Source organism: Centroberyx gerrardi, chromosome 6, assembly GCF_048128805.1.
Source record: "Centroberyx gerrardi isolate f3 chromosome 6, fCenGer3.hap1.cur.20231027, whole genome shotgun sequence".
Lineage (NCBI taxonomy): Eukaryota > Metazoa > Chordata > Actinopteri > Beryciformes > Berycidae > Centroberyx > Centroberyx gerrardi.
The window spans coordinates 34,233,678-34,260,211 of record NC_136002.1 but is presented as its reverse complement, the minus strand read 5'-3'; the positions used below and the strand labels follow the sequence as shown (position 1 = coordinate 34,260,211).

General features: G+C 43.7%; 2 protein-coding genes across 5 annotated transcripts in view; both read left to right on the top strand.

Moving 5' to 3' along the window:
- Positions 1–14,039, top strand: part of LOC139918641 (scavenger receptor cysteine-rich type 1 protein M160-like) — a 38,558-nt gene extending 24,519 nt beyond the window's left edge. Inside the window, exons 9-15 of the mRNA XM_078283961.1 lie at positions 5,988–6,293; positions 6,389–6,633; positions 10,033–10,091; positions 11,678–11,769; positions 11,854–12,012; positions 12,365–12,450; positions 13,851–14,039. Of these exons, the coding sequence (XP_078140087.1) occupies positions 5,988–6,293; positions 6,389–6,633; positions 10,033–10,091; positions 11,678–11,769; positions 11,854–12,012; positions 12,365–12,450; positions 13,851–14,039 (1,136 nt within the window). The remainder of the gene's footprint in view (positions 1–5,987; positions 6,294–6,388; positions 6,634–10,032; positions 10,092–11,677; positions 11,770–11,853; positions 12,013–12,364; positions 12,451–13,850) is intronic.
- Positions 14,040–16,422: 2,383 nt separating this feature from the next.
- wdr62 (WD repeat domain 62) overlaps positions 16,423–26,534 on the top strand; it is a 40,223-nt gene continuing 30,111 nt past the window's right edge. For all 4 annotated transcript variants that reach the window (XM_078284143.1, XM_078284145.1, XM_078284144.1 and 1 more), the window contains exons 1-7: positions 16,423–16,703; positions 17,834–17,925; positions 18,237–18,299; positions 19,696–19,753; positions 20,634–20,801; positions 23,827–23,964; positions 25,589–25,771. In XM_078284143.1, coding sequence (XP_078140269.1) covers positions 16,551–16,703; positions 17,834–17,925; positions 18,237–18,299; positions 19,696–19,753; positions 20,634–20,801; positions 23,827–23,964; positions 25,589–25,771 — 855 coding nt within the window. In that variant the 5' untranslated portion in view covers positions 16,423–16,550. The remainder of the gene's footprint in view (positions 16,704–17,833; positions 17,926–18,236; positions 18,300–19,695; positions 19,754–20,633; positions 20,802–23,826; positions 23,965–25,588; positions 25,772–26,534) is intronic.

The following is a 26,534-nucleotide window of genomic DNA, read 5'->3' as shown; positions in this document are numbered from 1 at the left end:
AATATGTTGGTTTTAAGATAATAGGGAAGTGGTGATTGGCTCCCAGGTTTGATTGAAAAGTTATATTTGGTTGTTGATAGAGGCGGTCATTTTTTCCATAGATATGTGTTTTGTCAGAAGGTCGGTCCATTGTGCAGTGTTTAATTTTTTCCTTGTTTTCCAGTTTAGGAGGATGTTCTTCTTGGCGATAGTAATGGCGATGAGTGTGACTTTGGTGAGGTGGCTAGGAATGGTGGTTGTTGACAAGTCGCCTAGTAAACAGAAGGATGGGGATAATGGAATTTGGCAGCCCAAAAGGAGGGATAGTTTGTTAGTGATTGTATTCCAGAAGTGTTGTACAAGTGGGCAGTGCCAGATTGCATGAAGGTAGTCATCTAAGGTGTTTGTAGTGCCTTGTGAACAAGTGCTTGATTCCAGGAGACCCATTTGGTACATTCTTTTCTGAGTTATATGTGTTCTGTGGTTTATTTTATATTGGATAGCTGTCAGAGTTGTAGCAATGATAGTGTTCTTGAAGCAGTTATGGTGTTTGATAGAGGGATTGATGAATGGTAAGTCTGAGATTATGATTTCTTTGCACTGTTGTTGTTCAATTTCAATCCAGAAATTGCAGGCGAATCTGGCATCTTGGCCTAGCACCCAGGGGCTGGGTCTCCTCTCTATGCTCCATGGTTTCAGGAGTAAATGCCAATCCAGCTCGAAGGACCAATAAAACAGAGTATTTAAAGTTAGGGTGGGTCAGGCTATAATAAGTAGCATCCACTCCTGTGTGTCCATCAAAACACCAATGAGGAGACAACACCAGATTAGCTTGTGGAACTCAGCTGTAATAGGCACTTCAGTGGTTGCAGGTACATGAGTTGGTGAGGGTGTGGGTTGTATGTGGGTGTGGTCTGAAAACAAAGAGGAACATTTGGGAAATGGTACATTACTACATAAACTGCATTAATGAGAATAACCCAGTAATAGTAAGATACATAAGATACACAGTACCATACTAGGTAATAATAATGATAACAATAACAGCAACTAAAAAAGGCAAATTTTTCTGAAGAAAATGTAAGTGTGCTGGCTGTCCTAGCAACAATCCCTTTGACTTGGTGTTTGTACATGCACTAGGTAGTGGTAGTAGTTGCAGTAGAACTAGTAGTAGTAGTGGTAGAAGTGGTAGCAGTAGTAGTACACATAGTAGTAATAGTAGTAGTTGTAGCCTAGTAGTAGTAGTAGTAGTAGAAGCAATAATAGAACTGTTCCCCCTCCATATACATATTAAAAGGAAAACTTATAAATTCTGGCAACATTTAAACCAATCAGACCAGCAATCATTACAATATCAAGCCCTTCTCTGCAACCAGCATTCACTACAATGTGATTCCCTGAACCAGCTGGTATCAGACCTCAGCAGCATGTCAACACCAAGATACACACCAACACACACCTAGAGACCAACACACACCTAGAGACCGACACACACCAAGTGACCAACACACACCTAGAGACCGACACACACCAAGTGACCAACACACACCTAGAGACCGACACACACCAAGAGACTGACACACACCAAGAGACCGACACACACCAAGAGACCGACACACACCTAGAGACCGACACACACCAAGAGACCGACACACACATAGAGACCAACACACACCTAGAGACCAACACACACCTAGAGACCAACACACACCAAGAGACCAACACACCTAGAGACCAACACACACCAAGAGACCTACACACACCAAGAGACCAACACACACCTAGAGACCAACACACACCAAGAGACCTACACACACCTAGAGACCAACACACACCTAGAGACCAACACACACCTAGAGACCAAAACACACCAAGAGACCAACACACACCTAGAGACCAAAACACACCGAGACACACACCAACACACACATAGAGACCAACACACACCTAGAGACCAACACACACATAGAGACCTACACACACCGAGACACAATAAAGTAGCTTATTCTTATTCACAAAACAATTCCATTCCAAACTATAAAAAAAACATCCGAGATCCAGCTGGAAGTTATTGTTCAAGGCAACATCCTATCACTTACGTTAAACTTAGTTAGTGTTTATGGTCCAAATGAGGATAAACCAACATTTTTTGAAAATGTCTGAAGGCTATGATAACCCTCATCTTGAAACCGGGTAAACATCCATCAGAGTGCTCCTCATTCAGACCTATCAGCCTGATTGGATGTGACACAAAGATACTTTGCAAGACGCTGGCAAGAAGATTGGATCCTTATCTCCCACATTTAGTTCATAATGATCAGAATTGTTTTGTGCAAAAACATCAGGGCTTTCATAATATCAAAAGAGTTCTACATGAGAAATATGATGCTAGAGACACAGCGGTGTTGTTGCTAGATGCCCGACAAGCCTTTGATCGTATAGAGTGCCATTATCTTTTTAGTGTATTACCTAGATTTGGATTTGGAGAAAACTTTTTGTCTTGGATCAAGATCCTATATACAAATCCGGTGGCTGGGGTCTTAACAAATGGAACGGTTTCTAAACCATTCATCTTGCAACGTTCGACACGCCAGGGGTGCCATCTGTCGCCAATGTTGTTCACTTTGGCAATAGAACCTCTGGCTATGGCTGTAAGAACAAATGACGACATTTCGGGCATCCAATTAGGGGAACAAGAACATAGAATATCGCTATATGCGGATGATGTGATCCTTTTCTTAACAAATCTTAAAGACAGCATTCCTAACCTAATCAACTTAATAGAAACATTTGGAGGATTCTCTGGATATGAGATTAATAATTCCAAATCATCTATATTGTTCCTGAATAAAGAAGAAAGATTAGAGCCTGTAATAAAAACTCCATTTATGAACGCTAAGGAGGGTTTAAGCTACCTTGGTGTCAAGATCACTCCTGAAGTTAAGACAATTGTCCCGACAAACTATGACCCACTGGTGGACACGGTGACAAAGGCATTGGACCGATGGATGACAATGCCCATATCAATGATTGGTCGTAGGGCTGCCCCCGACCAAAGATTTTCCTAGTCGACTAGTAGTCGTTAGTTCAAGCCATTAGTCGACTAGTCGTCGCACGTTTATGATATTAATTTAATTATTTACTTTTTTTTTTTTTTGAAAAAACACACCCAAGTCGCGGCTACTCGCGGTCAGAAACACCGGTGAAATACACTCTGGTTCACCCAAAAAAACCACACAATAGGCGTAGGCTGTCAGTCGCTTGCTTTGAGCCCCGCTGCTGCACAGAGCACTGTCCGCTTGTTTATTCAAAGTTTATTAATATTGAACGTGTCGCGTGTCCAAATTGCACCAAATCCAACACTGCAGGTCCTCGGGTCCCCAGCAACACACCCACCAAGTGCAACCCTGGTCTAATAACTTTTTAACAACAAGGCGCAGCTCCCGAATGGAGTTTGAGGGGTTTTTTGGGGGGGGTTTTTTCCCTGCGACTAACTGACCAATGAAAACTTGGTCGACCAAGACTCTTCTCATCGCAGCCCTAATTGGTTGTATAAATATAATTAAAATGGATGTATTACCAAAATGTGTATACCTCTTTCAAACACTCCCTCTTTCATTACCACGGTCATTTTTCGATAAATGCAATAGCATCTTTAGCAAATTAATTTGGAACAACAAAAAATCGAGGCTCAGACTAGGATTGCTTTACTTGCCTTATGAAAGGGGATGGTTACAGCTCCCAAATTTGAGATGGTTCTATTGGTCTGCCCAGTTGCATGCTGCAATGTTTTATTTTCACACAGATACCCTTCCAGCCTGGGTGAACATTGAACAAGCATCTGTATTAGACCTTCCCCTTAAGCTCTATTTATACTCAGCAGATCCAAAAAAACTGAAAAGGAAAACAAAGAATCCTTTCCTTAGAAATACCATTGACATCTGGTATACTGCACACCAACACACTAGAAACACCCCCATCATCTCGCGTTTCTCCCCTATATGGGGCAATGATCACTTCACAGCAGGAAGGGCAGATGATGGTTTCAAACTTTGGGCACACAGGTATACAGAAAATAGAAGACGGTAATATGGATGGTAATCTCCCTAGTTTCGAACAGCTATGCCAGAGATATGATATACCCAAACAACATTTTTTTAAATATTTGCAACTGAAACACTTCGTATCGTCTAGATATAAGGAATTAGTGTCTGAGCCACCATTATCAAATCTTGAAGGTATAGCACTCTCACATCAAACTGGGAGAGGCCAAGTATCTTTGTTTTATGCAACTTTGGTGTCATATGAAAAGGAATCCTCCACTGATAGACTTGAGAAATGGAAACTAGATATTCAGGAAGATATAGAAGAGGCGGATTGGGAAATAGCATGCCTAAAGGCACAGACAATCAATTAATACAAGAATGAAGTTGCTACAATATAAGTGGCTAATGAGAGCTTATATCACACCGGTTAAATTAAATCGGTGGTGCCCTGACATTCCAGACACCTGTTAAATGTCTAGAGGAGAGGGGCGCCCTGTTCCATTGTGCTTGGGAGTGCCCAAAGTTACAGTGTTTTTGGAAAAAGGTTGTTCAGAACATATCCCGGATGGTGGGCAGGGAGGTACCTTTCCGAGCAAAACTTTGCATTCTGGGTATATATCCAGAGGATTTTATAGTTCATTTGAAACATTCATTACTGATAGACTTCGGTCTTCTTACGGTCAGAAGAATGATTGCCCTCTCTTGGAAAAATGTTGATGTACCTTCTATACATGCATGGATAAAAGAGATGGCATCTTGTCTTGTTCTAGAGAAACTGACATATATATCGAGGGGAAGAGCAAATGATTTTGCAAAAATATGGACTCCACTACTAGATTTCCTTGAGCATGAGAATGTGCAGTTAAAATTAAGGTGCTGTATATTGCTGCTTGATTTTGATGTGTTTTTGTAGATTTTTTGTTTGTTTTGTCTGTTTTTGTTGTCTTTTTTTTTCCTTGTCTTGAATCTATGTTTATGTGATAATTTTGTGTTTTTATGTGTATTATGTATTATGTGTATTATGTGTAAAATACTAAAATCAATAAAAAATATTGTTTAAAAAAAATAAATAAATGGGGGATGCAGTTAACTCAGACTTAGATTATGTAAAAGGTAAAACGATGTATAACATGATTGTGAAAATGTTGAATAAAACAAAACCGAATGGTCGAAGTGACACACCTTGGAGAGCTCACTTGAGCTTGAAAGATGAGGTGAGACCGGTGTGGAGGGCATTATACAAACCACTGTTAACAAAAACAGCTGGTGATCTGCAGTGGAGGATCCTGCATGGCACAGTGGCTGTCAGTGCTTTTATCTCTGTTTTAAACCCTAATGTCAAAGACAACTGTCCCTATTGTGTCCAGAGAGAAACTGTTTCATTGCTTTTCTGAATGTGCTCGACCTTCACCTCTGTTCCTTCTGTTAAAGAGGATGTTTAGGTTGTTTGGAGAGGTTTTTTTTCTAAACAGTCTTTTATACTGGGTTATAAATATAGTCAGAAATCAAGAGTTAAATGCCAACTCTTGAACTTCATCTTAGGACAGGCAAAACTGGCTATTTATGTCAGTTGGAGAAAGAAAATTGAATAATCCTTAGACTCTGATGTAGAAGATTTGTTTATCAGGATGCTAAAGGCCAGAGTAAAGGTTGGTTTTAATAATTATAGTGCTATGAAGGATCTGGATAAATTCACATACAGTATATCGGGTGTTATGGAGGTGCGCTGTGCTCTGTTGAAGGGGAGGAGCTTATCTTTAGAGACGAATTGAACTGAGTTGATGTTTGTCTCATTGCTGTCCTTGGTTTTGTTTACTGTTTTTTTGTTTGTTGTAATTTTAATGTGACTGATCAATGAACGTACAAAATCTCTTTTTTTGTAATTTGCTAAATTGTTTTTAATAAAGAGCTGTTAAAATTCAAACTCTCTCTCTCTCTCTCTCTCTCTCTCTCTCTCTCCAGAGTCTGTGAGGCTGGTGGATGGGACTAGTCTGTGCTCAGGCAGACTGGAGGTGAAGTCTAAGCAGTTCTGGTCCTCAGTGTGTGAAGCTGACTTTGACCAGCAGGATGCAGAGGTGGTCTGTAGGGAGCTTGGCTGTGGGGCTCCTTCAGTCCTCCAGGGGGCGCTCTATGGAGAAGTGGAGGCTCCGATGTGGACCGAAGAGTTCCAGTGTGAAGGCAGTGAGTCCGTTCTCCTGGACTGTGGAAGCTCAGGCTCAGCTAGAAACACCTGCTCACCTGGCAAAGCTGTTGGACTCACCTGCTCAGGTAGAAGAGGAGCTGCAGCTTGGATTTGGCTTCATTTCTGTTCTCATCAAAGTTACTTTACTTATTTTACTAATTACTCTCTTGTCTCTGTTCAGAGCCTGATGATGTCAGGTTGGTGGGAGGAGCCAGCCGCTGTGCTGGTGAACTGGAGGTGAAACACCATGGAGACTGGAAACCAGTGGATGACTTGTTCTGGAACCTGAATTCAGCAGCTGTAGTGTGTAGACAGCTGGACTGTGGCTCTGCTGTTTCAACAGAAAGGAGACAGGATTTCTCACAAAGATCTGTATGGATCATCATTCCTTTCTGTCTTCAGTCTGGGCCTACACTGAGGGAGTGTGTAGCAACATGGCCACTTCCTTCCTCTCTCAGCCTGCAGATCACCTGTTCAGGTAACACCATCAATGACATCAACTATGACAGTAATGTTTCCAGTGTCTTCCTTCCTCTGTCACAGTGACAGTCAGTGGTTTACATTGGACTGAACTGTAAAGTTATCCAGGACAATGGCATCCTCAGTTCAGTTCAGTTCAGTTCAGTTTTTATTTATTTATAGTGTAACATCACCCCAAGGGGTCTCTGCACACTTCACAACAAAATAAAAGCATTTAAGAATGTATGCACACACACACATGCATGACCACAAATACATTTGCACTGATATGCCCATATAGAGACATACCCACATGAATACACATGACATGGCAGGGATTATACCGAACATGCATACACAAAGATGACTGAGGGGAAATAATAGAGGTAGTAATAATAATAATAATAGTAACAATAGTAAACATTGATAAGTTGTTACTAAGTGATAGTATGTTCATCCAGCCAGTGAAACTAGGGAGAGCCATAGTGTAGAGAGAAAAGATGGGTTTTAAGCCTAGATTAAAAAATTTCAACAGAGTCCGCTTCTCTTACAGTTGAGGGAAGAGTATTCCAAAGAGAAGGGGCGCGATGTGTAAATGCTGTACTCCCAAATGTTTTTTTGTTAAACCTGGAGACCGTCAGATAACCAGCACCTAGAGAGCGCAAAGGGCGTCCTGGAATATATGGTTTAATCAGGTCAGATATGTAAGATGGTGCCAGTCCATTTAAGGCCTTGTAGGTCAGGAGGAGCACCTTAAAATCAGGTCTGGCCTGTATCGGCAACCAATGCAGGGATATAAGTGTTGGTGTTATATGGTCAAACTTCCTTACTCTGGTTAGGACTCTAGCTGCTGCATTTTGGACTAATTGAAGAGCCTTTGTTGTAGTTGAAGGTAGGCCGGAGAAGAGTACATTGCAATAATCTATTCTTGATGTTATGAATGCATGTACTAGGGTTTCAGCATCCGCCAATGAAAGAATTGGGCGAATCCTAGCTAAATTGCGTAGGTGGAAGAACGCAGATTTAGTGATGTTTTTAATGTGTGGTTCAAAGGATAGAGAGGGATCAAAAACTACTCCTAGATTCTTGACGGTCTGCCTTTGGGAAATTGAGCAGCCATCAAGGTTTATGATTACATCTTTGAACAGAGACCTATGTCTGGCTGGACCAACCAGCAACAGCTCAGTTTTACTGGCATTTAAGACCAATACGTTTCTACACATCCAACTTTTGATTTCGGATAAGCAGATTCAGAAGTTTGGAGGAGTCATTGGCTGTTACAGGGAGGTAGATTTACGTATCGTCAGCATAACAATGAAAGTTTATGCCAAACTTTCTGAATATGTGCCCTAGAGGTAGCATATACACAGAAAAAAGTAGCGGACCAAGAACTGACCCTTGTGGGATACCATGTCTGACGCTTGAGTAGTCAGACATGGAGTTGTTAAGTACCACACGCTGTGTTCTGTCAGATAGGTAAGAACGAAACCAGTCAAGTGCCAGCCCCTTGATACCAACATCGTTTTCTAACTGATCTAAGAGGATGGCGTGGTCCACAGTTTCGAAGGCAGCACTCAGGTCAAGGAGCAGCAAAACAGATGTTAGATCTGAGTCCAATTAATAGCAATTAATAGATTGTTTAATACTTTGGTCAGTGCCATTTCTGTACAGTGGTGAGATCTAAATCCAGACTGAAAACTATCAAAAAGATGACTTCTGGACAGATGGGCTATGAGCTGACTAGAGACAGCTCTTTCCAACAGTTTGGACATGAAAGGGAGGTTAGAAATCGGCCTGTAGTTAGCTAAAATGTGTGAGTCTAGATTTGGTTTCTTGAGTACAGTGCGAGTACACAGTGCCAGTGTTAAAAGACTCATTGATTATATTGAGGAGTGGACCTCCTAATATAGGGAGTAGCTCTTTAAATAGGTTGGCAGGGATCGGGTCTAGGAGACGTGGTGGATTTGGAACTAGAAGCCAGTTTAGCAAAAGTGTCCCAGGTAATTGTGTCAAATTTCATTAGGGTGCTGCTGGCTTGAAAAGTGGTGAACGTGTGTAGAGCAGGATGAGGAACAGTCAGGGAGAGAGGTGAGGCCATACCTTTAACCTCTTCTCTGATTGACTCAATTTTTCCATCAAAAAAGTTAATAAAGTCAACAGCACTAAGAGAGGAGGGAGGGGCCGGGGGAGCGGTTTTGGTGAGCTTGGCGATGGTATCAAATAAAAATCTGGGATTGTTCCTATTGTTAGCTATCAGGATGGAGTAATATACATTTTTCGCGTGCCGGAGCGCATATTTGTAGTTGCACAGGGAGTCATCCCAGGCCATGCGAAATACTTCAAGTTTGGTGTTGCGGCATTTTGGCTCTAGATTTCTGCATGTTGGCTTATGAGCCCTGGTAGTATCGTTGAACCACGGGGTGATGTTCTGGGATGTGGGGCGACAGAATCTATCACACTGTGTAGAGCGTCATTAAACCTGTTGGTAAAACTGTCAAGAGAACCTAGATAGTTATTGAAGGGGGTGACAACGATGGGAAGAGAGGATTTAAGAGCCGCTTTGGCTGCAGTATCAATACAACGAAAAGAAGGACAGTGGTTACTTGAGAGGGGAATCAACACCGTAAACTGAATAAGGCAGTGATCGGATATTGATGGAGCAGATGGGGACACTGATAAATCTTGGACAGAGAGACCACAGACCAAAACAAAATCAATGGTGTTACCATTGCAAAGGCGATTGCAAAGGCAATTTTTAAAACAAAAGTTAAGGTGGCTTTGTGGGGAGTGTTGATGGGTCACAGGAAAAAAGAGCATAAATAAATCACAAGGGCACAAGTCCATTATAGGTTATTGAGGGTAGTGATGGCAGAGGGCACATAGCTCTTGCTGAAGCATTCCTTTCTCTTCTGCCTTTAAAATTTCCAATGATAATTACATGATCTGTATGAGTGACTGGTGATATGAATTGTGAAAATTCATCTAGAAAAAGAGAGTAAACTCCAGGGGGGCGATAAAGAATTGCAATGTAGAAAGGCAAGGCATGCTGACGGGCGAGTAGCGATGAAGACATTAATAACACCTCAAATGATGGAAAAGTAATATTAGTTTTGGGACTAAGTGGATGGTTTGATTCATGGATTAGTGCGATGCCCTCACTCTTCTTAGTGGCACGCGCAACTTGTGAAAAAACAAAATTAGGCGGAGAGGCTTCAGGGGCGTGACATCATCTGCCGACAACCAAGTTTCACAGAGTCCCGTCATATTAAGGCTGTGCTCCAGTATAAGGTCGTTGATTAAAAGTGATTTGAAGTTGAGTGACCTTATATTAAGAAAACTGATTTTAAAATGATTAGAGTTGTTGAGATTATGGGACACAGTCTTAACAGGATGCAGATTGTGCAAATTCTGATGAATATTATTTGAATGTCGCTTTCTCTTACTAATTATAGTTGGAATAGGGAATGGGTTGCCATCATAGCCTTCATCAGAAATCACATGAGTGGAAGGGTGTGAGAGTCCAAGCCCAGTTGGTAGAACTGATAGATTTGCAGGACTAGGTAGCCTCCCATATGGGCCTGTGCTGTTGTGATTGAGAGATACATTACTACAAGTGTTATGATTAGAAATGTGATTATAGTAGGAGTGTGGATAGGTTTGGGAGGTTACCTGCAAGGGGCATGGACTCTCTCAGTTGGCAGAAACAGAGAGGCGAGGGTGAAGCGTGGAATAGGTGAGGCTGGCCGCTAACATCCTAGCTCCAAACATGTTAGGATGAAGTCCGTCTGGTCTGCAGAATTGTCGTCTGTTCCAGAATAATTCAAAATTGTCCACCAAGTTCAGGTTTCGATTCGGACTTGAGCCATGAATTAAAAGAGGGAAGTCGGGAAAAACGTCCGTAGCCACGATCGACTGTAGGAATCGGTCCTGACAACATAATGTGCTTCCCACAGTTCGACAGAGCATCAAGCATCAGCTTATAGTCGGATTGTAGAGCCTCTGACTGTTGGGAGCCTGTATCGTTGGATCCAATATGAACAATAATTGTGGAGGACTCTGGGTGGCGCTGTAGGATGGTTGGCAGGTGGTCAATAATATTGAGTGACCGCGCACCAGGATAGCAATAGGTGCGGGCACCTTTGACCTTTACGTACCTGACAATGGAGTCGCCAACAATTACCACAGAGGTAGGATCCGACGATGGTGAAGGCGGTCGTGAAACGGGCCGTCTTCGGTGTCGCCCTGCAGAGCCGTTGCACCTCACCAAGGAGGGTGGATGAGCGTCTGGGGAGCGAGGCGGCAGCTACCGTACAGGGGCGGCGCCACAGGGCGATGTCGGCGGACAGTGTGGCGGTGGAATAGGAAGCGGGGCGGTGACGCCGGTAGAGGATGTCACATTTCTGGGATAGTCAAGCTGCTCCAAGCCATTCAATGCCTGAAATCGGTTCTCCAGTTTTAAATCTTCAAGCGAGTGTGAAGGCGAGGGATGCGAGTGTGTTTTTCGCCGTTTGCCACCGGCGACCACGGACCATGGCTGAGGGGCAGGAGTGGAGCACACCTGGGTCTTGGGCACAGCTCCGAGCCTGTAGGCCACAGATCATCCAACCGAGCCAGAGGAGTATCAGATGAAACCGGATTTCCCCGATCGCCGACCGGGGGTCCAGGGGAGGGTGGAGTTGTTGTTGGGGAGTTCTATCTATACATATATACAGTATATATATATAATTAAATAAATATATATAAATATATTGGGGTTTTTTTTTTCATTTTCATATCTTGAAATGAACCCGGCCCCCCACCCCAATAAAGAACACTCTGTCCCTTACATATGAATGTAGCAGTTCTCTCTCTTGTACGGTGGCTGCTAGCAGACAAATCCTGTCGCCTTTCAACCATCAGCGTTCATCACTTTGACAAAACAGATGAGGAGAAAACAGTCAGTTTCTCACTGAGGAAGGAGGCATTAGGATATCGGTAACATGTATTCTCAAGTCTTCATCATCTATCTGTTTACAGATCTGCTGGTTCAGCCAATCATCTCCCTCTCTCCCTCCATGGACGGGGTCTCCGAGGCCCAGCAGCAGGGGCTTCAGGTGTCCAGGGGCTCCAGCTTCACCATCAGCTGCTCCATCCAGCCACAGTACCCAGGAGGCTCCTTCCACCTCACCTCCACCGCCTCCAACACAGCACACAACCACATCCTGCCAGCTGTCAATCACTCTGCCCACTTCCTGTTTCCTGCTGCAGACCACGCCCACCAAGGGATCTACAGCTGTGTTTATCACATCTCTGTTTTCTCTCATAACTTCTCCTCTGAGAGCCAGCCCCTCTCTCTCACTGTCTCAGGTAACCTGAAGGAGAATCTGAAGCTGAATCCAACAGGAATATGTGACAGTGTTAACAATCCATTTTATCATTTCAACAAGACATGAGAGTTAATGAGAGAATCAGCAGGCTTTACTTCATTCCTGAAAACTGACTTTCTGCAGATATGTGGCTTTTGTCCAACAACATCAATATAATCTTTAGAGTGGATCAGATTACCATATTCTCTAAGAACTGAATCAAACAGAGATGTTAAAGTGACCTTCACTTAGTGATTTTAAGGGTTGAGGGCAACATAAACTTTATCTTTAATGGGAGCTGTTGTTCTCATGATGTCAGGTGATCTGATGTGATGATTCTGAATCTGTTTCAGCCTCTCCAACAGATCTCATCATCAGACTAGTTGTCCTGCTGCTGACTGTGGTGTTGCTGGTCACTGCCCTCTGTTTCTACTTCAAGGTACTGAACATCTTTATTCAGTAGAGGATTGGGTTACAGTTTTTCTCAATCGCTTAGATGCATTTCCTGAAACGGTAACCTCATTCTCAAAATAGTCCCTCAAAACCCCACAACAACAACGCAGTTGGCCACAGCTCTATTTCAACTCTACTGTGTTCACACAAAATGCAAATGCTAAAGCACATTTTGCAAAACACTAAAGGCAACTGTCATGCCGGTCAAAACAGACTGTACCTTTGTCAGTTGGCTATGTACATCTCACACTCGCATTGACACAGTTGTTCATTGCGTAAATCATTGCATGCAAAATACTATGTACAAGAAGCATTGTGTTTGTACAAAAAAGGCCAGTGTGACATGTGACTCCAGTGGGTCACTTCCCTAGTAAGTTTATTTTTAAGGAAAAATAAATACATAAAAATGAATACTTTTTAAAAATACATATGGATGGACTTTCACTGGAGTTTGACGTGTCCAATGTCTGAGAAGATAAACTCCAGTGAAAGTGCACCTGTATGTATTTTCGGATATAGTGAGGGGAGCATGATCATTTATTTTGTCTTTGAAACGTGAAGATCTGGAGCCCAGTGCCATCCATAAGTGAACCTCACATCCCACACTATACTCTGTTTTCTGAGACTGAATCATCCCACATCCTGAAATCCACTGAGACTCCATTGAGATGTTATCAGCTTCTGTTGGCTGAAAAAGCAGAATAACTATGATTTTGAATGTGAAATAATGTTTACAACCTATAGCTACAACCTGAATATGAGATCTGAGCAGCACAAGATATGAAATGTTGATCAAATATTGTCAGTGACACGATTCAGCTCTAATGAAACAAGGGGTGCACTTACTTTTGCACCCATATTTTTCATTTATCTGAATTTGCCAACTTCATAAAAATATATAGAATTTTCTCATTAATGTAATATAAAAACATTGTATACATCTCAGACAAAAAAATTCAAATAATCTCATTTTACTGTAAAATCATGTTGTAGCCCAACAAATTCAAGCGGTGTACAAACTTTTTCACGGCACTGTATGCAGGCTACACAGTCTGCGCAGTTTTGATGCAGATACTTTGCATTTTTGGTGTCAGTGTTTACACAATGATCAAAGGGTGCTATCCATTTGGTGACAGCGTTGTAGTGACTGACCGACTTTGTGTGTTTTGACGTACAGTATGTGGTTCATGTTTTGAGTGTTTTAGGTTCTTTTGCACGGGTGGTATAGTGTTGTGAGAAACACTTTTACTGTTTTGGGAATTGCACTTGGGAAAATACATCTAAACGATTGAGAAAAACTGTAAATAAAGTAGTTAGACTGTATATTTTTAGCTAGAAGAGAGGTGTGATCCAGTAACAGAGATGGCTGCTGTCGTGTCTCTCCAGGCCACCAGGGGGCAGAAGCCAGGAAGAGAGGCGAACATTGAGCTGGATTATTATAACCTCGGTGGTTCCGGTGCTGAAGGCGGGCCGGGTGAAGAGGCAGGAGCCCAGGGAACAGAGCAGGATCTCCAAGGAGCTCATCTCACTTCCAGATGGATCGCTCAGCTTTCACACAACCGTCCATCACCTTAGTGAAGGATTTTACAGTGACAGAGCTGTTCCCTTTAAAGTCAGACTGAAATCACAGCAGGAAAAACATTTATATTATTGAAAGGAAGTCAGGACATTTTGCTGTAATGGACGTTCCCAAAACTCCCAGTTTGTAATGTGTGAAAACAAAGAGTGCCCCCTGTCTGTCATGTGGTAATGCAGGTGTTGAATATCTGTCCATCCAGGTCGTTGCTGTCACATGATGCAACATCACTAAAATGCAGCCAATCAGCTGTCAGCAGTGAAGCTGCATAGCAAATGAAATCACAGTTATGACTCGTTGATATGAAAATCCAAGACAACACTCCCTGTCAGACTAAGAGCCTCTAGAGTGGAGGAAATACAGACATTAACAGTGACCTCAATGCACCTAACTACTGACCTAAATATTGTTTTAGATATTGATGATAATCATTTCAGTCTGACTTTAATACATGGTGATTCAGTTAGTAATATCTACAGTATGAAGTGTGAAGACACTATGTACATTAAGACGTTAATGTACATAGTGTCTTCATTTCTAACTCTGTCCCACTTATGTGGGACAGAGTTAGAAATGTACATACATTTCAACATTGTATTGCAGTTGTATTGCAGAACGGGCACTAGTGCAGTGCCTGTTCGCCCCGCTGCTGCACAGAGCGCTGTTCGCTTATTCAAAGTTTATTAATATTGAACGTGTCGCGTGTCCAAATTGCACCAAATCCGACACTGCAGGTCCTCGGGTCCCCAGCAACACACCCGCCAAGTGTGAAGTAGATCGGACGAACGGTTCTCGAGATATGCGAAGGACACACACACAGACAGAGATTCCTTGCTTTATAATATGATGTAATTCTTCTTTAATTCATTTTGTTACTTATCACTTCTGTCCTCATGTAACTTCAACTTTGTTAATTGCTTAAAGATTTTGCTTGAATTAAAAGTTTGCATGGTCTGATGTCGATGAACCATTTAAGAGCTCAGACGTAAAACTTTCTACTTCACTGCTGAAAAATTGCCTTTTTAAAGAGAACAGTGTTATACAGCTGAATTTTAAATTTTGTCTTTTGTGATTTTTGCTCTTTGTAACCCAAAAAAACTGAATAAAGACAAAAAGTCCTTGAGGAAAAGAAAGTGTCTGTCCTGCTGAGTGTGTTCCAGCCTTTCTGCAGTGGAGGAAGTCAGTCTGTGTCTTTCATCATATTTATCCGACCTCAGCATCCCTTATATTCCCCCTCCTGCCCCGGCTCTGATGGTCGTCGGTGCTGGCTTTAGTCCCATTCTTGTATTGATTAATACCTTCTACCATACGTTACTGTCGTCTACTACGATTCTATTCTACAACTACTTTACTACTAGTACTACAACTCTACTATTTTTACTGTAGCTCTACTATAGCCATACTATACTCATATAGTATGGCTCCGACCCACTGATGTTGACCTGGTTTCTTCTGTGTGTGTGTGTGTGTGTGTGTGTGTGTGTGTGTGTGTGTATGTGCAGTGAGTTTTTCTGCCCTGCTGTCTGAGGAGCCCAGACCAGACTGAGCAGAAATAGTTCAAATTAATCAAAAATTATCAGTTTAATAAGCACAAAAGGAAGAAAATGCTACAGGCACTCAAAATGTTTGAAGTTAGTAGACATTTTGAACATATTTTAAGTTTCCACTACTTAATCCAATTAATTAATTTGAGAAACCCTGCAAACGAATTAATCCCCAGAAGTTATGTAATTACGGGTAGAGTGTACTTGAACGACCAAATCAAGTGGTAAATACAAATGGGAAAGTGGAATTTTACATGATACCCAAGATGTGACATTCGTTACGTGTAACGCATAACAACTTTTAGCCAATAAACATATTCAAATATCAATTAATAAATAAAATAAAACTTATGCAAATATTATCATTCTGCTGTTGCAGCACACAGTGACTGCGACTTTCAAACATTGCAAAATTATCATTTAAATTGACAAAACATCATATGTGTAATTCATGGCACAATTCAAACGGGATCAAACAATTATTTGTCTCTCGCCGTTGACTACCGTACATATTTTTTCCGAAATAAGGTCCCATGGTGGTCCACCGGAAGGGGAGGGACTTAGGCTCTCTATTGACAGGATGACCGGAATCTTCTCATTCATCTTCTCCCACATAGACGATCTTTGTAGCCGTCCAGCTGTCTGTGGGCGGGGCCAGTGGGCGGAGCCCGGTTTGAAACAGCGTCCCGCCGCGCGTCCCCGGAAACAGAGAAAAGTGTCAGGTTACATGAGCTGGGCTAGCCGCAGTTAGCAGACTGTTTATTAACGGTAATGTTCCTCTTCGTTTGAGCAGCAGCGGGGCTACACGGCCGCGCGCCGCGGTGTTTAGACGGTTACAGTCTTCGTTTGTCTAACTGTAACGTGCAGTGTGCAGCAGGGTTGCTGTGTGCTCTCCCTAGCGCTAACTTACCGTTAACTCACCCATCTGACTTTTAGCTAACTTTTTAGCGACATAAAGATACGACCATGGCAGAGGGAGCAGATTTTGGTGGAGGCACAAACATGAATTCAGTCACTTCGAGAATGAGGAAACAAGTGGTTAATAATGTCAGCAATGTGGTCACAAACATACGCCGGAAAAGTCGACAAAGTCAACCGAGGCGGACGTCCAACAATCGGGTAAAGCTGATGTTTTGTTGCTAACTGTTGCCGTTGTTAGCTTGACTAAGCACGAAGTTAGCAGGTCAGTTTTTCAGGGTGGCTCACTGAACTAAACCAGTTGTTATAAAGTATTTTCTCTTTTGAACCACTGTGGCGAGCAAATCCTATTCAAATTAAACTCAGAAATGATGTCAGCTCTGAAAGCTACATTTGTAGTACATGACACTTTAGTGTATTCGTTTAGCCATGATAACGTTAGCCATGATACGCAATGTTTCATGTATGGAGAGAAAGGTACAGCAATTCCAGTGAGAAATCTCGCAGTTAAACGTTGCCTTGCTTATCGATAAGATGATATATCTGACAGGACACGACTAAAAACTTTTACGAATCGCAGCGACATATAGACAATTCACCAAGCAGCACTTTATTCCAGATCCTCCATGTGAACGCGATAACTTGAACAGTTTTTATAAGAATCTTTTCAAATTTGGTATGGACATTGATGACCCCTAGAGGAAGAACTGTACTGATTTTGATGTGTTTCTGATTATTGTAACTATTATTAATTAACTGATTAAATTCATCTCCATGCTATTTGGACCCATATCTCACCAATGGTGCATTATATTGTATTGAAATTTGTCAACAGGATTGTTCAGGCAGTTATGGAGATTTGTATGATATTTGACTATTTATGTGATAAAATAGTTAATTAGTTAAATGTATTATTGAGTGTTAAAAAAAAAAAGGTAAGGTGTCCCTTTATTATTGGGGAGACAATCCCTAGAGGATTATATCGATTCATTTTGGAGTGTTTAGGAGTAATAATAATATAATATGGGGCCTTCGAGGATTGGGGAATTTCGGGGATATACCCTTGCTGTCGGCCCGACAGCATCCTAGTTTTAATAGTTCAACTTTTTATATTGGTCCACAGTGCCCTACCTGGCCATCACGCCGTTTTGTTCGAAGGCGACGGTGGGAACAACAGGCAAACCAGTTGTAAAAGTTGAAATTGTGTTAAAATGTGTTCCTTGGTGTGTCGGATGTATGCCGAATTGAAGGGCGGCTCCTAATGATTTGTAAAAGGTCTTAGAAACTTTTAATGGAGTTTGGTGGGATGGTAACAGGCTGTGCTCTGCCAGGTGGTTCTGGAGAAAGTTCTGGGGATCAGCACAGCCAACAGCAGCGGACTGACCTGTGACCCCAACTCTGGCTTAATAGCCTATCCTGCTGGGTAAGTTACAGCTGTACTTGCACGTCTTTTTAAAATAAGAAACCATTTGGTTTTGTGGAAGTTACAGACATGAATCTCACTTTACTTATGGACTCCTCAGTGTATAAATTGTCTGTGACCTTATGATGGTGATGCAGATAACATTAGATCCACATTCCTTCATTCAAAGCAGCATCTGACTCTGAAAATGCAGCTGATCAGGAGTCTACTGAGGTTTAACTGTCAGTATGCTTTAAGACATAACAGTAGAGTTACTGTATTGTCAATACAGTTCAATGTTACTGACTGCTGAGTGTCTGTTTCTGTTCTAGGTGTGTGATTGTGCTGCTTCATCCAAAGAAGAATAAACAAAGCCACATTATCAACACATCAAGGTACATGGAAGCACCTTCCTCACTCCTTAAAGGACAATTACCAGTGTGAATGGAGTTTCTCTTCATTTCCTGCTTTCCCTTCCTGTTCTCCATCACTGTAGATGTTTTCCAGCTTTTGTCACATCAGCAGATATTTGATATTTTTCCTTTGTCTTTGTTGTTTTTCACAGTAAATATTCTGAAACAAACTCCCAGTGAAGAAGAGAGCAGCAGTTTAAATCTAGCTTTAATTTCTGTTTCATGTCTGTAGCTGGAGGAAGAGTCTGGCTTTGGTTTGTCAGTTGGCTTGACTGAGTTTGATTGACAGGAGGCGGGGCCTAACGTAACTACAGAAATTAGCTAAAGAAGAAAAGAAAAGGCTGAAATCAGAGAAGCAGAAACCTCGACCTCAAGTTCATACAAATGTGGAGCGCTACCAGAATGCATTTCATATCTGCTTACATAGAAAATGAATGGGAAGCGTGGAAATGATGGAACCTGTGAAAACACACCATGAACGTCTGAGCGTCTCCTCTGAGCGTCTCCTCTGAACGTCTCCTCTGAGCGTCTCCACTGAGCGTCTCCTCTGAGCGTCTCCTCTGAGCGTCTCCTCTGAGCGTCTCCTCTGAGCGTCTCCTCTGAGCGTCTCCTGAGCGTCTCCTCTGAGCGTCTCCTGAGCGTCTCCTCTGAGCGTCTCCTGAGCGTCTCCTCTGAGCGTCTCCTGAGCGTCTCCTCTGAGCGTCTCCTGAGCGTCTCCTCTGAGCGTCTCCTCTGAGTGTCTCCTGAGCGTCTCCTGAGCGTCTCCTCTGAGCGTCTCCTGAGCGTCTCCTCTGAGCGTCTCCTCTGAGCGTCTCCTCTGAGCGTCTCCTGAGCGTCTCCTGAGCGTCTCCTCTGAGCGTCTCCTCTGAACGTCTCCTCTGAGCGTCCTCTCTGAGCGTCTCCTCTGAGCGTCTCCTCTGAGCGTCTCCTCTGAGCGTCTCCTCTGAGCGTCTCCTCTGAACGTCTTCTGAACGTCTCCTGAGCGTCTCCTGAGCGTCTCCTCTGAGCGTCTCCTCTGAGCGTCTCCTCTGAGCGTCTCCTCTGAGCGTCTCCTCTGAGCGTCTCCTCTGAGCGTCCCCTCTGAGCGTCTCCTCTGAGCGTCTCCTCTGAGCGTCTCCTCTGAGCGTCTCCTCTGAGCGTCTCCGGGTTCAGTGCCTTGCTCAAGGGCACAGTGTTACGTATTCACGTTCCCCGCCCACTTTTTCCCAGCTGGTCATTATAACTGTTGTTATCGTAACATAATATATGCAGTAGTACTCTGGTCATTGTAACATTCTAGTACTGTGGTCAGTACTCTGATGCTGGTGGAACTGGTTTGAAATGTCTTGCTACTGGTTGAACGGTCTGTAACTTTGGGCCTGTTGTGTTTGCTTCCCAGAAAACCCTTCAGCGCCTTGGCCTTCTCTCACGATGGAAAATATCTGGTCACTGGTGAGGTAAGAGGCCTGGAAATGATAGCTGTGTGTGTGTGTGTGTGTGTGTGTGTGTGTGTGTGTGTGTGTGTGTGTGTGTGTGTGTGTGTGTGTGTGTGTGTGTGTGTGCGCGAGAGAGAGAAGCTGGTATGAAATTCTTGGCCATGTTAAGCTGCCCAAAGCATCCTGAGTTCTACTACTGTGAGCTGTTTAAAGGAATAGTTCACCCAAAAATAAAAATTCAGTCATTATCTACTCACCCCATGCCAGTATAAATTGGGTATAAACCGGTATAAACAGTCCTGGAGGTCCCTGGAAGAAGTTCATTGCAGCTTCAAAACAACTGAAGCTGCTGGAGACCTGTCTTCAGACTTAAAAAAATAACGGAAAATAACCATAAAATGTCTCCATGCAGCTCTTACAGCATAATCCAAGTCTCTGGAAGCCAAACGATCCCAAAGTGACTTGAAAAGACATTTACACCATTTAGCTAAAATCACCTCTAGCTGTTATTTAAAATACGTCACGTTTGTGCACCCCGGCCTCGACGGGTAAGACTAGCTCCATTTAGCAGAAACAAGACTTCCGGTTTGGCTGTTTAACCTTCAAAATAAAAGTGTGAGATTTTATAGGTAGAAATACTGTTTTAAACCAATTGCTTTGTATTTAATCGTCAAATTCAATAAGTCAGCACCCATATTAATGTTTGATATCATAATAATAATGAAAAATGCCATAAAATGTGCCATTTTAAACTATAAACGTTGCATGTATTACACTGTGCAGAATACATACAGAACGGAGACTGAAGCGGACATCAATATGGGTGCTGACTTATTGAATTTAGGGATAGCCTGCCCGGGGCTGTGGTGCGGCCCGGTGTGAGCGTGCTCCTGTGTTTCAGAGCGGCCACATGCCGTGCGTCCGGGTGTGGGAGGCCGACGGCTGCCAGGTGGCCGACGTCCAGAGCCACAAGTACGGAGTGGCCTGTGTGGCTTTCTCCACCAACAACACCTACATCGTCTCTGTGGGATACCAGCATGACATGACCGTCAGCGTCTGGGACTGGAGGGTGAGCACACACACACACACACGCACACACACACACACACACACACACACACACAGCCCGATTGGTATGATGTAAAATAGGGTGCAGGTTGAAAATGTCTATTCTAAAACATCAGATACTAGTAATACATCAGAGGCATAACACAGTGTTTCTTAAACTGTGGCGTGGGGCTCATGATGGGTCGCAGATCTGTTTATTTTGGGTCACTGGATCTGTGGGTGAGATTAAGTGTTTCCAAAAAAAAAACCCTTATAAGAACGTCTTAGGTGGTGATGTGCCACCATCTCTCCGTCTCTCAGGCGATGTCCTCAGAAGGCTCTCTGAGGACCAGAAGGCTCTCTGAGGACCAGAAGGCTCTCTGAGGACCAGAAGGGTCTCTGAGGACCAGAAGGCTCTCTGAGGACCAGAAGGGTCTCTGAGGACCTTCTGTCCCTTCTGTTCAGACAGGAGGGAAAACAAGTCTGTCCCAAGGACGATGCATTTGGGGATGTCTGTTCTGTGTCTAGCAGCAGAAATTGAGCGCAAACGGTTGGAAATTATTTTCTCGGCTGTAAGGAAAGATGACATTGGAATTTGTTTTTGTCCGTGAGGGAGAAAAGACTCGGAGTCAGGCAGTTTTGGCCAGGCGTATTATAGGTCAGCTAAGGTCAGGCAGAAATTGGCAAATGGCAGCAGATTTGGGGAAATGGCTGATAATGTTTTGGGAAATAGCGAGTACTACCTTAAGGCCAGACCATAGACTGTAAAAAAAAGATGGAGTAGTGAGTGCGACGTCCCCACAGGTTTCTGAAGGGCCGTTTTGAAGCCAACAGGTCGGGTTTACGATCTCCGCCATGTTGACATTTGTTGGAGCCGGAGCAGCCAGAGAGAGGCCGAGGGTCGACACAGAGCCGCAGCTCCGCCTGCTGTCGGTCCGTAATCTGCGACCTGTCAATCACTAGGAAAACAACACTGTTTTATAATCGTTATATCTGTTAATGACGCAATTATTTTGAAAATCGGCATATGGACACACATTAGAAGAAGTGAAATCAGCTGCTGAGACCAAAACCTCTTGTGGAAAAAATGTATTGACTTTATATTAGTGAGAAGTTGGGTTGTGGTCCCATTGACTTCATGGAGTTGGAGGTTTGGAGTCTTTCTGGAGCCGGACTCTAGCGGACGTTAGAGGACCTGCAGCTTTCAGCCACTTCCTGATTGGCTGCTTGGGCCAGACTGTCAGGTTGAGTACAGTGCTGCTGCATCGCCACACGACAGACGTGACGTGATGCGCACATCAGGTGCATTACAGAGCGATTTAGATCAATTTCTATACGTCTTTATTTTGTGCCGGCCGTGCCGATATTGTGGCGCTGCCACAGCTGATGTATTGGAAACACTGGCACCAATCTACTCATTTATTTAAGAATAAGAGCATATCTATGTGGTCTGGACGAGTCCAGTGTGCAGCCTGCTGAGTCGGTCAGCCGCTGAAACACACGCTCCGGGGGAACAGCTGTCCCGGGTCGGGAGGCACAAACACTGTCGTGCATTCTGTCATTGTGCTTGTAGACCTGCTGTATTTCAACTTTGTAAATGTTTACAATGAACACTGTTGTTTTTTCAGATGTAATCCTACACTGGAGTTTTCGCCCGCCTGCTTGGCTTTCTTCTTCCTCTGTATAAGTGGTGAAATTTAAATTGCACCTCGTGGTGGTAAATGATTTCAGCAAAAAATGAGAAATAGCACATAGTCTACATTGTCGATTAATCAGTTAATATATTCTCGATCGATCAAATTCTTAAGTGAACACCTAGTCAGGGTGTTGTGGTCGGTGCTGGATGGGCGATGGAAGAGAGTTCAATTCCCAGCTTGTACGAAGGAAATTTCTACTGAGAGTCAAATTTACATTTTTAGAGTTTTTCTTATTGAACCGACCCAAGCCTCACTAACCTTCCCCAAGTTGTTTTAGTTGCCTAAACTGAGCCGTTAGCCGACCTGCAGCTGAAACTGTCCCGTTCCCTCTGTTGCCACAGAATCCAGTTCAACTGGATCTCACACTAATGTGTGAATGCAGTTAATTCTTCATCTCTAGCCTACATGGAGAAATGGTAAATAGTCTCAAAAAGTGGAGAAAAAGAAAGTAAGCACGGCCTAAAACTGAAATTCATCATAACTTTTTCATTTAGTTTATAAGTAAATGTTTTATGTGTGTTGTAATGTGTTGTTACAGGTATAGTCTAAAAAAAATGAGAAAAAAAAGAAAAACAAGCGCAGGGTCAACATACCAATGAGAAGTATCCAGCCTGCAAGTGTCTTCTGTAAGAAAGTTGGTTTCCAAAAAAAAAAAATAAAAAAGAAGACTTACAGCTGAGTCCTTAGCTAAGTCCCGCCCACTGGAGCCGTAAGCTCCTCCTCCTGGAGCTCCTCCGCTGCAGGGCCTGCTGGGATATCTACATGACCGGCTGGGGATCAGAGGAACTAGGTTAGGAAACGTTTGAGTGCAGCGTGTTGGCTCTAGCTGAAGAGAAGGGACATCAGCCGGGCTCCGGCTGAACATTCACAGTGATGAAGACGGGAGTTATTTATCATAATGAAACTGTAGATAGCTGATCGTTTGGTTTCTGAAGGCCAAATTATACTTCTGTGTCGTATTGTCGTCATTCGCTGTCACCCTAATCCTGCTGTCCGATGGTCCTGTTTGTGGCTCGGTACGTCATTATTTCAGCATCTGAATCGGGCTTCTGCGTAAAAGCTCACCATGCATTATGGCACAAAGACTCGTTACATCAAATCCTGTGTATTGGTAAATAACACTGTATATCCAGACTGTATGTAAGGCTGTCTGAATATGAAATATGAAGGGAACATGACTGTTGTCCACATGTTCTCATTCCTGCTCTGTAATCCCTCTCGTGTGTGTGTGTGTGTGTGTGTGTGTGTGTGTGTGTGTGTGTGTGTGTGTGTGTGTGTGTGTGTGTGTGTGTGTGTGTGTGTGTGTGTGTGTGTGTGTGTGTGTGTGTGTGTGTGTGTGTGTGTGAGCAGAAGGGGACGGTCATCGCCTCCAACAAGGTGTCCAGCAGGGTGGCAGCAGTTTCCTTCTCCCAGGACAACAGCTACTTCGTCACAGCAGGAAACAGACACGTCAAGTTCTGGTACCTGGACGCCTCCAAAGACCGCCGGGTACAGCCAGTCACAAGTCTGTAGTCACAAGTCTGTAGTCAGCCAGCCAGTCACAAGTCTGTAGTCACAAGTCTGTAGTCAGCCAGCCAGTCACAAGTCTGTAGTCACAAGTCTGTAGTCAGCCAGCCAGTCACAAGTCTGTAGTCACAAGTCTGTAGTCACAAGTCTGTAGTCAGCCAGCCAGTCACAAGTCTGTAGTCACAAGTCTGTAGTCAGCCAGTCACAAGTCTGTAGTCACAAGTCTGTAGTCAGCCAGCCAGTCACAAGTCTGTAGTCACAAGTCTGTAGTCAGCCAGCCAATCACAAGTCTGTAGTCAGCCAGTCACAAGTCTGTAGTCACAAGTCTGTAGTCAGCCAGCCAATCACAAGTCTGTAGTCAGCCAGCCAGTCACAAGTCTGTAGTCACAAGTCTGTAGTCAGCCAGCCAGTCACAAGTCTGTAGTCACAAGTCTGTAGTCAGCCAGCCAATCACAAGTCTGTAGTCAGCCAGCCAGTCACAAGTCTGTAGTCACAAGTCTGTAGTCAGCCAGCCAGTCACAAGTCTGTAGTCAGCCAGCCAGTCACAAGTCTGTAGTCAGCCAGCCAGTCACAAGTCTGTAGTCACAAGTCTGTAGTCAGCCAGCCAATCACAAGTCTGTAGTCAGCCAGCCAGTCACAAGTCTGTAGTCACAAGTCTGTAGTCAGCCAGCCAGTCACAAGTCTGTAGTCACAAGTCTGTAGTCAGCCAGCCAATCACAAGTCTGTAGTCAGCCAGCCAGTCACAAGTCTGTAGTCAGCCAGCCAGTCACAAGTCTGTAGTCAGCCAGCCAGTCACAAGTCTGTAGTCACAAGTCTGTAGTCAGCCAGCCAGTCACAAGTCTGTAGTCAGCCAGCCAGTCACAAGTCTGTAGTCAGCCAGCCAGTCACAAGTCTGTAGTCACAAGTCTGTAGTCAGCCAGCCAATCACAAGTCTGTAGTCAGCCAGCCAATCACAAGTCTGTAGTCAGCCAGCCAATCACAAGTCTGTAGTCAGCCAGCCAATCACAAGTCTGTAGTCAGCCAGCCAATCACAAGTCTGTAGTCAGCCAGCCAGTCACAAGTCTGTAGTCAGCCAGTCACAAGTCTGTAGTCACAAGTCTGTAGTCAGCCAGCCAGTCACAAGTCTGTAGTCAGCCAGCCAATCACAAGTCTGTAGTCAGCCAGCCAGTCACAAGTCTGTAGTCAGCCAGCCAATCACAAGTCTGTAGTCAGCCAGCCAGTCACAAGTCTGTAGTCAGCCAGCCAGTCACAAGTCTGTAGTCAGCCAGCCAGTCACAAGTCTGTAGTCAGCCAGCCAATCACAAGTCATGTAAGACGTAGTAAAATCTTTTGCAGCTTGTTAGTTGTAATATAGACATGGAACCCGTCATAATTCTGTATCTGATTCCCTGCGGCAGAATTTCTTAGTTCCTGAAACGTTGACTTTGGGAGATACAAGGTTTTCACCCGAAGGCGAAGACATGCATTGCATGCTGGGTATTCACATGATGAGGAGGAAGAACACGTGTCCAGAAATGTTTCAGTAGCCGTGTCGTCCCTGTTGTTGTACCTTATTTATTCATTGTTTACTCTTGTTTACAATTTGTTATTCATTGTTTATTTACAGGTGAACAGCACGGTGCCCCTGATTGGTCGGTCTGGGTTGCTAGGCGACCATAAGAACAGCGTGTTCTGCGGGGTGGCGTGTGGGCGTGGCCTCATGGCCTCCAGCACCTACTGCATCACCAGCTCCGGTCTGCTCTGCCTGTTCAGCAGCAGCCGGCAGCTGGCCGCCTGGGTCGTCCTGAAGGTGCTGCTCTTCTTCTTCTGCTGCTTCTTCTTCTGCTTCTGCTTCTTCTTCTTCTGCTGCTTCTGCTTCTTCTGCTGCTGCTTCTTCTTCTGCTTCTTCTGCTGCTGCTTCTTCTTCTGCTTCTTCTGCTTCTTCTTCTTCTTCTGCTTCTTCTTCTGCTTCTTCTGCTTCTTCTCCTTCTGCTTCTGCTGCTTCTTCTGCTGCTGCTGCTGCTTCTTCTTCTTCTTCTTCTTCTTCTTCTTCTGCTTCTTCTGCTGCTGCTTCTTCTTCTTCTGCTTCTTCTGCTGCTTCTTCTTCTTCTTCTGCTTCTTCTGCTTCTGTTTCTTCTGCTTCTTCTACTTCTTCTTCTGCTTCTTCTGCTTTTGCTGCTTCTGCTTTTTCTTCTTCTTCTGCTACTTATGCTGCTGCTTCTTCTTCTGCTTCTTCTGCTTCTTCTTCTGCTTCTTCCTCTTCTTCTGCTTCTGCTGCTTCTTCTGCTACTTCTGCTGCTGCTCCTTCTGCTGCTTCTTCTGCTGCTTCTTCTGCTTCTGCTCCTTCTTCTTCTTCTTCTTCCTCTTCTTCTGCTTCTGCTGCTTCTTCTGCTGCTGCTCCTTCTTCTTCTTCTTCTTCTTCTTCTTCTTCTTCTTTTCTTCTTCTTCTTCTTCTTCTGCTACTTCTGCTGCTGCTGCTCCTTCTTCTTCTTCTTCTCCTCAAAGGGAAACCAAAGACTGTACCTTTATATTGATTTATCTACCAATGACTAATTCCCTGGCATTTGGTCCTT